Source organism: Propithecus coquereli, unplaced genomic scaffold (assembly GCF_000956105.1).
Source record: "Propithecus coquereli isolate 6110/MARCELLA unplaced genomic scaffold, Pcoq_1.0 Scaffold270, whole genome shotgun sequence".
NCBI lineage: Eukaryota > Metazoa > Chordata > Mammalia > Primates > Indriidae > Propithecus > Propithecus coquereli.
In genome coordinates this window covers 2,068,851-2,083,061 of record NW_012148286.1, presented here as the reverse complement: position 1 = coordinate 2,083,061, position 14,211 = coordinate 2,068,851, and the positions used below count along the sequence as shown (strand labels likewise).

Here is a 14,211-nt window from a genome sequence, read left to right as displayed (position 1 = left end):
TATCTCCATCGTTGGAGCAGAAGGTAAAATACAAAGCTCCCTGTGTACTCCACAGCCCCTCTTCTTGCTGGGAGATCAAGTCTTTACTCATTCCTTTTAATGCTTCCCAATTGCCCACTCCCCTCTTGCTGGAAAAAGAATTCTTAGTTAAGTTAAGCACCTAACTCCTTTAACACCACAGGATTCCTTTCACGGACTTTTGGGAAAGACTTAACTGAGACTTTACTTACGATCTTCTTTTCCCCTTTATCTAGGCCTAAAGTCCTAACTCTGTGCTTGCAAAGTATAAATTTAGGGAGAAAGTGAAAACAGAATAGAGGGTAACTAGTGAAGTGAGAGAGGGAGATGTGGGAAGGCAGTGAATGCAGAAATATACTTTTGTAAGAAAGGTTAAACAGAAAGGAGAATAATATTGTATAAGAAAGGATCTTGTATGGAAATTTTTGTCCTAAAATAACTGGTTGTCTAAGAGAAGAAAACTTTAGGACAAAACAGAAGGCTTAAGTATGTTGTAGATGGTCGATGTGAGTCAAGATAAGGTTCAAAGAAGGGAATTTATAAAGGAATTTTGTATGTGATCAAGTTAACTATAATTAAAAGGGAAATTTTTGGTCAAAACAACAAAGGTGTATGTTTTCAGTCATGGAGTTTGTGCAAAAGGAGATATAAAAATGAATTTATCAACCACCTTATGACAAATTACTAAGGAAACTAAAATATCATGACATGACAAAAGTCTCTAAATTCCTTAGATTAACTGGTTAACAATGTTATGGTTGCTACAAGTCTGCAACTAAACCCAAGAATATAGTAGCTCAACACTTACAGATTAATTAATTTTGTACCCTTGGCTTTGACATTTTGGATTTTACTCATACATTGCCCAGAAGGTTTAAAGGGTTGATAGTTTATTCTGAGCTGTTTGTTCTTTTCCTAGAAAGTTGTCATTTGGGATCCTAATTTTGATTTGAAAGTACATTCTAAAGAATCTTGTCCATTGCCTTTTCATCCCAGAATTAATCTCAATTGGCTCTTCTGCGCATTTGCAAAAGAGGAAACCAAACTGTCTCGTTAATAGATAAATGAGAGTCTGAGTTCCTCAGCTCGGAAGAGAAAGGGCATTCTACTCCTCCCAGAGGAAAGGCACCCCTGGGTGATGGGAGAGTTTCCGGAGTGGGAGTTGCCTGGGGCAATTTCCTACAGCACAAGTGGCCCTATAGAGAACCACCCGCCCAACAAAATTAATTAAAAGAAGGTTCGTCCAAGAAACACGTGTAAGAGCTGATCACTCAGTGTTTTCAGTCCTTTCTGAGGTAGTAGACTCCCAAAGAGAAAAACTGAGACACAGAAGGGGGTGAGAATGACTCAGTGGTGAAACACGGTGGAGGCCCACCCACCATTAGCACACTCCGATCCACCACACTGAACCCTAGTCTACAGTTCAGTTGCTTCTTTTAAAGAAAAATGGAAAACAAATCCTTTAAAAATGAGGAAAGACAAGGAGAACAACCCCCTTTGGACACCCCAATTGGTTTATGGCACCTCTGCTTATAAGTCTTTGTATAAATGGAGAGGTTCAAACACATGCCAGGTTTTCTAAGATGCCGCTGGTCTCCACGTACTATGTTCTGTTCTTATACACATGTTTAAACTGATAAACAAATTACACCAAAAAGTTCAGAACTCAGGTGGTCAACCTGCAGCTATGGGGTAAGATGTAGAGTTTGTGAAGGTTTCTGTCTTTCTCTCTCTATTTTCTTTCCTGCCTACTTGGGAACTACAATTGCTAAGTTACTGGTATTGAGATAAAACTCATTTGAAACAAAGGACAAAGATAAAATTTGGTTTTCTCTTTCAAAAAAGATTTTCATATAGTACTAATAAAAATAACAAAAGATTTTGTTCACCTTTTAAAAAAGAGGAGAGAAGGAGAGAAAAGACAGATTCAGTGTGTCTCCTAAGCTGAGTCTCCTCTCTATCGAAGAGTAAAATTTTTGCTTTTTAAGATCTTTAATTATCAGTTTGGCTAAATGAATAACTATAATTTTGTAGTAACCTGTGATCCTGTTTTACAACAAGGGTTTTATGCTATATTATTTAATACAGTGAGAAAATTTCTCGTGCTGTTGCTAAGAGTCATTGTTTCCCTATTCAAAGTACTGGTTTTTATTTTTTTTTTTTTGACTTTTATTTAAAACAGTACTGATCCTGTGAAAACAAAGCAAAAGGATCAGAGTCATGGCAAGTATTCCAGAGTCATGGCAAGTATTAAATAAATAGCAAGTTTACCTGATATCTCCAGGATTTAAAACTATTGAATCCCACCTGGCCCAAACCTGTTATTCACTGCCAAAGCCCTGCTATTTAATCCTCCCTCTAGGCCCAGGGACTATGGTGAAAGAGACAGCCATGTGAGATTGTAAGGGCCAATGCCAAGAGGTGGAATTAGTTCAGACTCTGCATCTCCTCTAGGGTGCCTTTGTTTCTCAGCCCCTTTGAACTTGGGTATGGCTGTTCTGCTCTCCTGCTGCCTTTCACCTCAATTTCCCCACCCCCCACTTGGCACCTACCTGCAGCAGGGAAACTCACATAGCCTTCCTCAACCTCAACCTCTTAATTTAAAGGGATTGCAACATTTAAAGCCTGGAGACTGGGTTTTACTTAGAAGTCTCCCAGGACCAACGAGCCCCCTCCAACCTTCATAGAGAGGTCCTTTTGAATTATTCTCACTACTCCCACTACAGCTGAGCTTCTGGGAATCCCATCCTGGATTCATCTCTCCCAACTCAACCCTACTGATCCTCCAGTGAACTTACTTCCACCCACCGCAAACTCAGGCCTTAGATGTTTCTCTCCAGTGAAACCCCCATTCTGCTTCCACTCTCGCTTTTAAGACCATCCTTTTTCAACTCCCTGCCTTATTGATGCAAATGAACTCTCTCAGGTAGGGACCATGCTTCATCCCTGAGCCAGCAAGAAGAAGTTACAGAAGAAAAGACCTCCATCCAAGTACCCCAATTTCTGAGTTCATTAAAATAAGAATATACATTTTAATCAAAGAAAGGGGGAGATGAAAGGATGGCTTTGCTAATGAACTATCTGACAGAAAAATATAAACCATCTAATTCGCTATCTCCAAAATTGATGGCAGGGACACTGGCCTTACACTTGCTGTTCTTGAGATTAATTACCTGTCTTTTAAGATTAACTAATTGCCTGAAGAGATGTTTACATAGCAATTAAAAGGAGCTGAGTAGACAAAAGGAAACATAAATTCTCCGCACCAGACCCGATTGGCTAGACTATGGATAAGAACATCTCCAGGTGAAAGGAAAAAAAGGGAGAGACAGCCACCAGGTGCCTCCTGTTAGCAGTCCAAAACAGGGGAAAAAAGCCATTTTCACCCTTTAAAAGAGCCTGAGCCACTTTTCCTCAGCTGCCAGCACTTCTCCCTACTTTCTTTCGGGTGTCATGCCGTCTTCCTTCTCTCCTTCTCTCTGTCTCTGTCTCTGTCTCTCTCGTTCTCTCTGAGAAAGCAAAATAAACATTTTACTTCTTTACATCCTAATCTTTGTGTGAGAATTCTTTCTGTACCCACGCTGTGAGCACCTAGTGAGCTCCCCACCCTTACAGTTGATCCAAATCCCACCCACATATCTCCTACTCCCTAGCAACCTTCTCGTTACAGTGACCATATGACTCCATTTTGTCCAAAAAGATGTCAGCAGAAGTCACTTGGAGGGGCTTCTGGGAAATCACTTTAAAAGGGGTAATCTTTCCATAAGGATGCCAGTCTTACTGAATTAGGGACCACACTTACAATCTCATGTAACCTTAATTACCTCCTTAACAATCCTATCTCAAAATACCATCACTTAGGAGGTAGGGCTTCAACATATGAATTTTGAGGGAACACAGTTCAGGTCCATAACAGGAGTGAATGGCAGAAAGAATGTCACAATGGGTGAAGTGGTAGGTAAGTTTCCGAGGGTGTGAGAGAAATAAAACCATCTGCTGAGGGTTCGAGAGGTAAGGATGGGGGTAAATTTTTATGACTGCTCTCATGGAAAATAGGAGATGGAGTGAATTAGAGACATTTAAAGGATTACTTAGTAGTGACAGAAGTCCATCTGATATCAAAAAATGATAAACAGTTCTGGCTCCAATGCATTCATTTGTGTGACTCTCCCAGTAGGTAGCTAGTGCCCTATGGCCTGCATGCAAAACCATGCAAACAAACAAAAGGACATACAGATAGGTTGATGCAGAGTTAAGGATTTACAGGATTTGAGAGAGAAGGAACTCTGTCAAACTGAAGTTAGGATGTGCGGAACAACAATGGTGTTATAAATGAATGTCTCTTTGTCACTATGAAGACAAGACATTCAGAGAGTTCACACTAGGTAGCCTCTACTTTTTCTGTGAAAATAGATGTGAAAACAGAGGTGGCAAATTGAAATAGAGGGCTTGAGAAGAATTGAGCTGTGAAACAGCAGCTAAAAAGAATCAGAAAAAGGCTTCACAAGGCATCTATGCTAAAATTGGCAAACGTTGCTAAGAGAATAATAGAGATCACGTCACTTGAATGGTTTCTGACAACAACGTGGATAAGTGTATGTCACCAGTTGAAATGGAGTGTAGAGTGTACCTAGTTCAATTTGTCCATAATCCAAGCTTTGCCGAGTAGGTTAAGTGCAGGAAAGTTGGCACAATGGAGTTGATGATGCTCCTGAGGGTCATGTCCAAAGAAATGGATGATGGATTCTAGGCTAGCGAGAGAAAGAAGTAAAACCAAGAAATGAATGATGGACCAAAAAAGGAAGCAAAAGCTAAAAGCCCAAAGACTAATTTATTTATCCACTTGAAAACTATATTTTTCTTTTTTTTAACAGCTTTTATTGGCTGTATAATTTAAAGGCCGTGTATTTTACCCACTTTAAGTGTAAAACTCAATGATTTCAGTAAATTTACAGAGCTGTACAACTATCACCACAGTGTAATTTTAGAATATTTCCATCCCTCCAAAAGATCCCTCATGTGCATTTGCAGTTGTTCCTTGATTTCACTTCAATCCTAGACAACCCTAATCTATTTTCTGTCTCTATAGATTTTCCTTTACTGGACGTTTTATATAAATGGATCAAACAATACGCACTCTTCTGTGTCTGTTTCCATTTAGCATAATGTTCTTGAGATTCATCCGAATTATCAGTATTTCATTTCTTTTCATTGCTGAATATTGTTCTAATGTGTGGCTATACCACTTTTGTTTATCCATACCTCAGTTGACAGACATTTGAGTTTTTTCCAGTTTTTGGCTATCGTGAATAACATTGCTGCAAAAATTCACGTGTAAGTTTTTGTGTGGACATTTCTCTTTCATAGATACCTAGGAGTAAAATTGCTGAGCCCTTTAGTAAATTTATATTTAAATTTGTAATTGCCAAACTGTTTTTCAAAGTGGCTGCACCATTCGTATTCTCATCAGTAATGCACATATATGAGGGTTCCAGTTTCTCCATATGCTCACCAACATCTGTTGTCTCTCTTTTTGGTTACAGCTATTCTAGTACTTACAGTATGGTATCTCATTTTAATTTGCATTTCCCTAGTGACTAATGATGTTGAATGTCTTTTTATGTGCTATTGGCCATTTGGATGTCTTCTTTGCTGAGATGTCTATTCAAATAATTTGCCCATTTTAAATTGGGTTATTTAACTTTTGTAATTGCTTCATTAAGAGTTCTTTATATATTCTAGATATGAGTTCTTTATCTACATATGATTTGCAAATATTTTCCTAGTCTGGGTCTGATCTTTTCATTTTCTTTCTTTTTTTCTTTTTTTTTTTTTTTGAAGGGGAAAACTGATATTTATTGAAGTCTTACATGGTTTGTTAGGTGGTTTACAAACATTCACCTTCACAATGTTTTATTGATCAGGCAATTGGGGTTAAGTAAATTAATTGCCAAGGTCTTTTCACTTTTTTAATGGTATCTTTTGAAGTGCAGAAATTTTAACTTTGTTTAAGTCCAATTTATCACTTTTTTTCTTTAATAGATTGTGTATATGGTGTTCTAGCTAAGAAATCTTTGTCTAACCCAAGATTACCAAGATTTTCTGTGTTTTCTTTCAAAAGTTTTCAAGAAAGCTCTTATATTTAAGTTTATGATATGTTTTGATTTAATTTTTATATAGAATATGAAGTAAGGGTTAATATTCATCACATTGCCTATGCCTATCCAGTTATCCCAGCATTATTTTGGAAAAGGCTATCTTTTCCCATTCAACTGACTTGGCACCTTTGTCAAAAATCAATTGATCGGCCGGGAGCGGTGGCTCACGCCTGTAATCCTAGCACTCTGGTAGGCCGAGGTGGGTGGATCGCTCAAGGTCAGGAGTTCGAGACCAGCCTGAGCAAGAGCGAGACCCCCATCTCTACCAAAAAATAGAAAGAAATGATCTGGACAACTAAAAATATATATATAGAAAAAATTAGCGGGGCATGGTGGCGCATGCCTGTAGTCCCAGCTACTTAGGAGGCTGAGGCAGTAGGATCGCTTGAGCCCAGGAGTTTGAGGTTGCTGTGAGCTAGGCTGACGCCACGGCACTCACTCTAGCCAGGGCAACAAAGCAAGACTCTGTCTCAAAAAAAAAAAGATCAATTGATCATAAATTGATTGCTGTAGTTGTGGAGTAAGTTTTATAACAGGAAGTATAAGTGCTCTAACTTTTTCCTTCTTTTTCAAGATGATTTTGGCCATAGTAGGTCTCTTAGATTTCCACACAAATTTTAGGATCAGCTATCAATTTCTGCAAAGGAGCCTGTGGGACTTTAATAGAGATTGCATTCAATCTATAGATCAACTTGGGAAGATAAAAACTATTTCTAAATTGTAGAAAAATGGAGTCAAGTAATCTGAATTCACAACTAGCTCCACTTCCTAATATCATAATCTGAGGCAAATTAATATTTCTAAATCTCGCTAAACTTCCGTTTCCCCTTCTTTAAAATGGGGCTAGTAATAATACCTGCTTTTACTTCAGAATCAAAAGACATATTTCCTGCTAAGCCAGTAACACAGTGCTCTGTGTTAGCTATTATTATCATATTGTCACTTCTTATTCCGTGCCAGGACCCATGTAGGCAGTAGGGAGAAAAAGAGTTACAAATTGAAGAATTCTCTGTGAAAGAGTGGGATTGCCCTGGGTACTGTGTTTTTCTTGCCCTGGGCGTGTGGGGAATAAGAAAGTCACCTCGGTGTCGGTGGGGGACAGGGAAGATGATCCAGGAAGGAAGACACCTGGAAGGGAAGATGACTGACTCTATCAGCTACCTTAAACCAAAAACAAACCAACAAACAGACAAATAAAAAACCAATGCCCGTGGCTTTATATTTATTTAATCAACATATGAACTCCCTACTCACTATTTGCAAGGAAAGATCGGAAGAGATGGCTATGCCCTCATTCCCCTTTTTTGTTGAGACTTTTTTCTCTTCAACGCTATGTTCATTTTTACTTGATTTCACAGAGTAACACTGTGCCTGCAGACGGATGGGGCTGGTGTTGTCTGACTCAGGCCCCATGGAGCAGCCCTGTGTTTTAGCCACCCCGAGACGGTTCTTGCTGATAAAACGATGCACATTGGCCCAACGGAACAATTGCTTCCCAGACGTTCTGCAGGGAACAGTGGGACGAACAGAAAGTCTTCAGCTCCCACGTGATTTTCTGGTGCTGGGGGCTGCCCATGAGCATCGCGTCCCTTTGCTGTCATCCCTTTGGTTTGCAGGCTCCCAGTGTGTCTGATTTTCAAGCTCGTAACCCACAGTGTCCTGATGTTTCCAGTTTCCTCCACCTCTGAGTCAGACAGCAGGATGGAGACAACCTCATTGCGCTCTGGCCCAGGCTCCTGAACAAAATGGTTCCATGTGTGGAGGCAGTGCCTGACTCGTCCCATTGGCCACGGCTTGTTCCAACTCTGCAGGGACTCTGAAAGAATGCATCAACAGACTTTCCCAGGTATCTAAAACACATTTTCAAAATGTCAAGTGACCCTTGATGACCAGCCTGCTGAATAACTACAGCGTTCCAGGGGTCCTTAGAGGGGGACAAGCCGAGGCCAAACTTTCCATGTGTGATCACCTCTCCACTGAGTCAGAAAGCTCCCTGCCGAGCTGGAGCAGCAACAGAACATGTAACTGGTCAGAGCGATCGGAGTTTCCCAATCACCATGCTCTGCCAAGACTCTGTTCCAAATTTTCTACTCTCAGAGGAACAGCCTGGGAATTTGGAAGTTCTTCACAGTGGTTTCGGGACGAGCTCCTCCCTCCCCATTTCCACCACCTCAGCCCTCGTGTTGGCTTCACCACCTGAGCTGCACCAGCCTGCTGCCTTCTCTGGGAGTTCTGCCTCCTTTCCCACCAGCCTGCACTTGACAACAGAATCTTCTTCTATTAGGATGTGTCTAACTTTCTCAGAACATGTGGTGATACTTGCTAGTGATGTGCAGAAGCTACTAATATCTTAAGCCAGCAACCAAGATCCTCAACCAACTGTTGAGCTGCCATCTTAATCCATTTACGTGGCGATGTGCAAAGTTAAGGCAAATACACATTCTTGATTGCTAGCTGGGTGTTTTGCCCCAATCAATATTATAGGCTCCTTGTGAACTAGAGCACACCTTCTTCTTAGACTATGGGTAGGAAAAGGTCCCCCCAAAATCAGACTCGGGGGGATATTTTTGCCTTCTTTTTCCTGGACTTTTCCAGGGAAGTATGCTTCCCACAGTTCCCTAGAAGACAGACTGCAGAATTCAAGAGAGACTGTGACACAATCTCAAGGGAGAAAGCTCAAAGAAAGAAAGAGAACACAACAGATAGAAACATGAGCTGTGGATCCTTCTGTTCATCCCATTAGATGTGCCAAACCTTAACACCGAGACTCACTAGCGTCCTTGCACTTGCCCATCCACACCAGCAATCCTCTCTCTGCAACGGTGAATTGGAGGTGAGAAGAGGCGAGGCCCCTTAGAAGTCAACAAATAGGAGAGACCCAAGTACAAGAATACATAAGGTTTACAGGAATACACAAGGTTTACAGAAAAGCTGATGGTCCTGATGGTCAAGGCAACTAATTGGTAGTTAACACGTAGACTGCCACACAAAAAAATCAGAAACTTTTCCTTGGGGCCACAGTGTTTTATTATGAAAATAGAATAAAAATTTTGAGTGTAATTGAAAAGTAAGCATAAATAGAAAAACAAAATTTATTGACTTCTATTCTTTAATCCACATTTTTAGAATTAAATTGTCAATGTTAATTGTAACAATAAGAACATCAACAAGTAATATTTATATATGCTTCACATGCCCCCGGGGTCAAAACTAGAGTGAGTCAAATACAACTTTCATGGCAGTTAATGTGTTAAATTAGAATAGGCATATGAACTCATGACCAAAGCTTATAAGCAGACTTAACATCAGAATTAATAGGCCAACTGGAGTCACTGTATATACAAAATGTAAAGATCAGTGCAAAACCAGACAACCAGAGGAGAGGGGAAAACCACATTCCATAGTTCAAAAAAATGTCCAAGGTCCAGAAATCTAGGGAAATAGCCAATACCTAGGACTAATATGAAAAATTCTCAGTAAGGCTTTTGAAGGTCTCTACTAACTGATTCCTCATTTAACTCAGAAGTCTGTGTCTCCTTTTAAAGATCTACGTACATTTGACCTCCAAGCTAATTTATATCCCAATCCACCCTTAACACCCTTAAACTATTCTTAATCATTTTACTCATTTCCCCTAACTAGAATTCCCACTCTACTTCTTTCTGAGAGATGCAGTGTCTTTCTCCTTTCAAGCTTTACTCAAAACTCACTCTTATATGAAAATATTCTCGTGCAAAACCCAGCAGTGAAAATGGTATTGGTGAAACCCTTGGCCCAAAGGTGGCAGTAAATAACTGTCCTTGTTTTATTTCTTGTCCTTCTTTTATTTCTTTCTTCTAAGTCATGTCTACAGCCCTGGCCAGGTGGGTCCACACCTTTCTACTCTATGCCGAGCATCCATGGAAAGGTTGCTTCTGACATGAGAGCTTTTCTGTTTTTAGGAAAGAAATTTTAGTCTCTATCTATAATTGAGTCAAGTTCCATGGAGAGTTTTCCACTCTGTGCTATCTAGATAAACAGCTCTCCTTAGACCCTTGGAATATCTAAACATACCTCATGAATTATTTTAGGAAGTAAGCCTAAGTGGATGGGCCTTGGGCTCCAATACTCACTTCAATGGGACCAATGTAAAATCCGTTTTCTATGTTCAGGCTATGTGTACATCAGTTAAAAGCAAGGTTGGGGCCGGGAGCGTTGGCTCACGCCCGTAATCCTAGCACTCTGAGAGGCCGAGGCGGGTGGATCGCTCAAGGTCAGGAGTTCAAGACCAGCCTGAGCAAGAGCAAGACCCCATCTCTACTAAAAAAATAGAAAGAAATGATCTGGACAACTAAAAATACATATGTAAAAAATTAGCCGGGCATGGTGGCACATGCCTGTAGTCCCGGCTACTCAGGAGGCTGTGGCAGAAGGATCGCTTGAGCCCAGGAGTTTGAGGTTGTTGTGAGCCAGGTTGACGCCACGGCACTCTAGCCCGGGCAACAGAGCAAGACTCTGTCTCAAAAAAAAAAGCAAGATTGGATATTCCTTTAAAATGATTGAAAACAACTAAGCCAGATATTTTTGTTTTTACGCATTAGTGGCAATGGCCCACAAAAGTGCTGGAAATGCACATACTGTAGGATTCTCATTCAATGTGAATGTACTCTGCTATGCTGAACGACTGATAGAAAATGCCTTTATAAAACGTACATGCCGCTTATAAAAATTTCCCTTAATGTTTAGCTGAGGTATTACGTTTCCTGTGTCTCTTGATATCCTATCTCCAACTCCAGCTAGGTCCGGTTCCCCTTCTCCGTATTCACATAGGACCACGTACTTATCAACAGTTGTGTTAGTTTGCTAAGGCTGCTAGAACAAAAGGCTGGGTGGCTTAAATAAAATTTGGTTTTCTCACAGTTCTGGAGGCTGGAAGTGCAAGATCAAGGTGCCAGCAGGTTTTCTTTCTTCTGAAGCTTCTCTCTTTGGCTTGCAAAGGATCGTCCTTCTGTGCACACATGTCCCTGGTGTCTCTTTGCGTGTCCAAAATCTTTCATCTTATAAGGACACCAGTCAGATTAAGGCTTGCCCCAACAACCTCATCTTAACTTGATAACCTCGTTAAAGACCCTATCTCTAAATATAGTCACATTTTGAGGTATTAGAGTTAGCAATTCAATATATGACTTTTGCAGGGACATGATTCAGCCTATAGCAATGGTTTATGGGAGCTATCTGTTTACATATTTCCTCCAACTCCATACCAATGCATTTGTTAATAATATATCTCCTGCACTTAGCACAGTGCCTGGCATATAGTAGGTCTGAATGAATGTTTGATAAATGTATGAGTGAATATACATATGTCTAATACAGTTGGGTCACTGAAGAGAGTTCTATTGATTTGCCTGGATTTAGGTAGAAGAATAAACCTTCTATATTGAGTATTAACTTAAAGACACTTGAAAATTTCTCAGAAGCTCATTATGATGGAATCTTTGTCTACAAAAATCAAAGATCCCTGAAGCTACTGCTAATGAGATTAAAATGCCAATTTACTGCTATACTATGATATATTCATTTTGTACTTTCCGGCTCCCTTCACATGTGAACTGCACTATCAGAACTGCTTAAAGAGTGAACAGTTAAATGGAACAGGCAGGAGCTTGGGAGCACAGAGTAAGACTAAATGAAAGATTTAGTGAGAGGAAGAGAAGAGTGCTTACTAACTGGATCAGCTGTTTTGTTGCCAAGGAGACAAAGTGAGATAAAAAGAAATCAGGGGCTGTGCGTAGAAACATCTGGATGGCAAATGAAAAATCAAGTCAATCTTCCCAGAAATTTGGTCTACACAAAACATCACTCCCCAATATCTGAAAACATTTGGAAAAGTGTCTGAATGCTTCGTCTTTCTCCTGTGTTTCTGTTGTGTGTTCAGGCAGTCAAGCCTCTCATACCCTGGACTCCCAGTGAGCCCAAGGCCTGAAAAACAGTGAATTACTAGCACCAAATGATCATAGCTGCTAACAGAACAAGGTTTTTGTGTATCTTGTGGCATTTCTAGCATACGGACGGTGGTATTAGAAGCAACAGTAAAACATATGTGGGGAGACGTATGTGCCTGTCACAAGCGTGTAGCTGTGCCAGAGACAGATCTATGACAGCAACAGAGGTAGAATTCCACCATAATGAACTCTGCAAGCCATCCTCCTATCCTTTTTGTATGGAGAAACTTGGTGAAAAAAAAAAAAAGAATGTTTATTTACCAAAGAAATGAAACAGCTTCCCGGATTCACTGCAGTGAATCAGCACGTGACAAGTTTCATGGGCCCAGCAGGGGAAGAACGAGATAGTCCACAAGCTTATGGCTTTCATCGTTTCCCCCTTCGAAAACTAAACTTTTTATGTGGTATCTTCGAGGGTTAGTGGTTTGGAAATTTAAGGGGTATTCTTTAAGTGACTGGAGCATTCCATGTAGGAGAATATGAAAAGAGATTAAGTGTAATCACTCTATGGTGACAGTATTATGTACCTACAAACAGGACTGCTCTAGCTTCTCTCAGCATAGACTCCTGCCCCACATGACAAAACTATGTGATAAGTGACACGATAAGGAAAAGAACAGGGTGTCAGTAGGGCACATGTAGGGACACTAAACCAGGACTAAAAGGACCAGGGGACTGTGGCAGCCAAGCTAAAACCTGAATCATAATAATATTAGCTAGCGCTTACTGAGCCAAACACAATTCTGCATGCTTTACGTGTATTACCTAAATTAGCTAATGAACACTTTAACGACCCTTTAAGGTAGGTGCTGCAATTTATCCCCAGTTCATAGAAAATAAACAGAGCCGTAAAAGTGAGATGATCCGCCCGAACCTACTATGGATCGTATAGGCAGAGCCTGGATATGAAACCAGGTTGCCTTTGGCTCTGAGCCTACGTGCTCCACAGTGCAATGAACGGCCCAGAGTTCCCCAGGCGCAAGGAAGGGGACGGGGCAGAGAAAGAGAATCGGCGGAAACAAGTCATTCTCCAAAGAGATCAATAGGTTCAGAGGTGAGTGAGTAGTTCTGTACAGCTAAAAGGCTAGAGAACAAAGCAGATGCTAAAACGTAAAGGTTCTCATAAAGTCTTTTAGGGAACTGTGACTTTATTTCCAGATTAAGGTGAAACAGGGTTTGTTCTGAGAGCTCCTGAAGGGCTGAACTCAATGAGATCAACCCTGGGAAGTTGGTCCTCATCCCAAATGGAGGAATGTTATAGAAAGCTTAGGCACAGATTGTTTGGTAAGAGTTCATTCATTTTCCATTAAGGCAAAATGAGCAAATACCCTTATTTTAGAATCTGGTTGGTGAAGTCTGATGAATGTAGTCTGATCCTGTCTAAATGCGAATGTACCAGGACACTTAGCAAGGGGTCCAGGAGACCAGAGTGCACTTGCTAGAACCAGAAGACCGGGACTATCTGGCTCAGAAGTGTGATTTTGTAACAGAAGGAATGGCCCAAAAAAGGACAAAATGTATTCCAAGATGTCTCTGTGAAACTTGCCCCACTCTTTTTGAGAATTAAAACCTGCATCCCTGCCTGAGGCCAGTGGTCAGGAAGGGCAGGGGTGTGTCCTTTGTTCTTTGTACCACAGGAGATGGCTCAATGCAACTGTCTGGGCAGAAGTCACGAGATTGTCTTCACCAGAGACGGGGGTGATCAGAACCAGCAACGGTAGTTAAACAACAATACCCTGAAACTGAAAACCCTCCTGTTAAAACTCTGCATTTCTGCTTATAAATAGGATAATGGCACTTTTTGACAGGAGCCTCAATCCTATTCATTTGCTGGCAAATTAATAAACCTCCCTTTCCTTCTCCTCCAACCACAAGTGCCAAACTTTCGGTAACAATTTCCGTGGGGAATTGAGGTTGGTCAACAATCACTTCTCAGGCAAAGCCTGAACCTGGCCATTGAAAGGCCAGCATGGCCCATGCTATGGCTGACACATGGGGTGTTTTCCCTCATGACAATTCTCATTCCTGGTCTGAGACCTTTCTACCAACAA

At 40.8% G+C, this 14,211-nt stretch overlaps 1 protein-coding gene across 1 annotated transcript in view; it reads right to left on the bottom strand.

Annotated features, from left to right (window-relative positions):
• Nucleotides 1-7,528: 7,528 nt before the first annotated feature.
• LOC105813185 (E3 ubiquitin-protein ligase Topors-like) overlaps nt 7,529-14,211 on the bottom strand; it is a 55,044-nt gene continuing 48,361 nt past the window's right edge. The window contains 1 exon segment of the mRNA XM_012647827.1: nt 7,529-7,912. Coding sequence (XP_012503281.1) covers nt 7,529-7,912 — 384 coding nt within the window.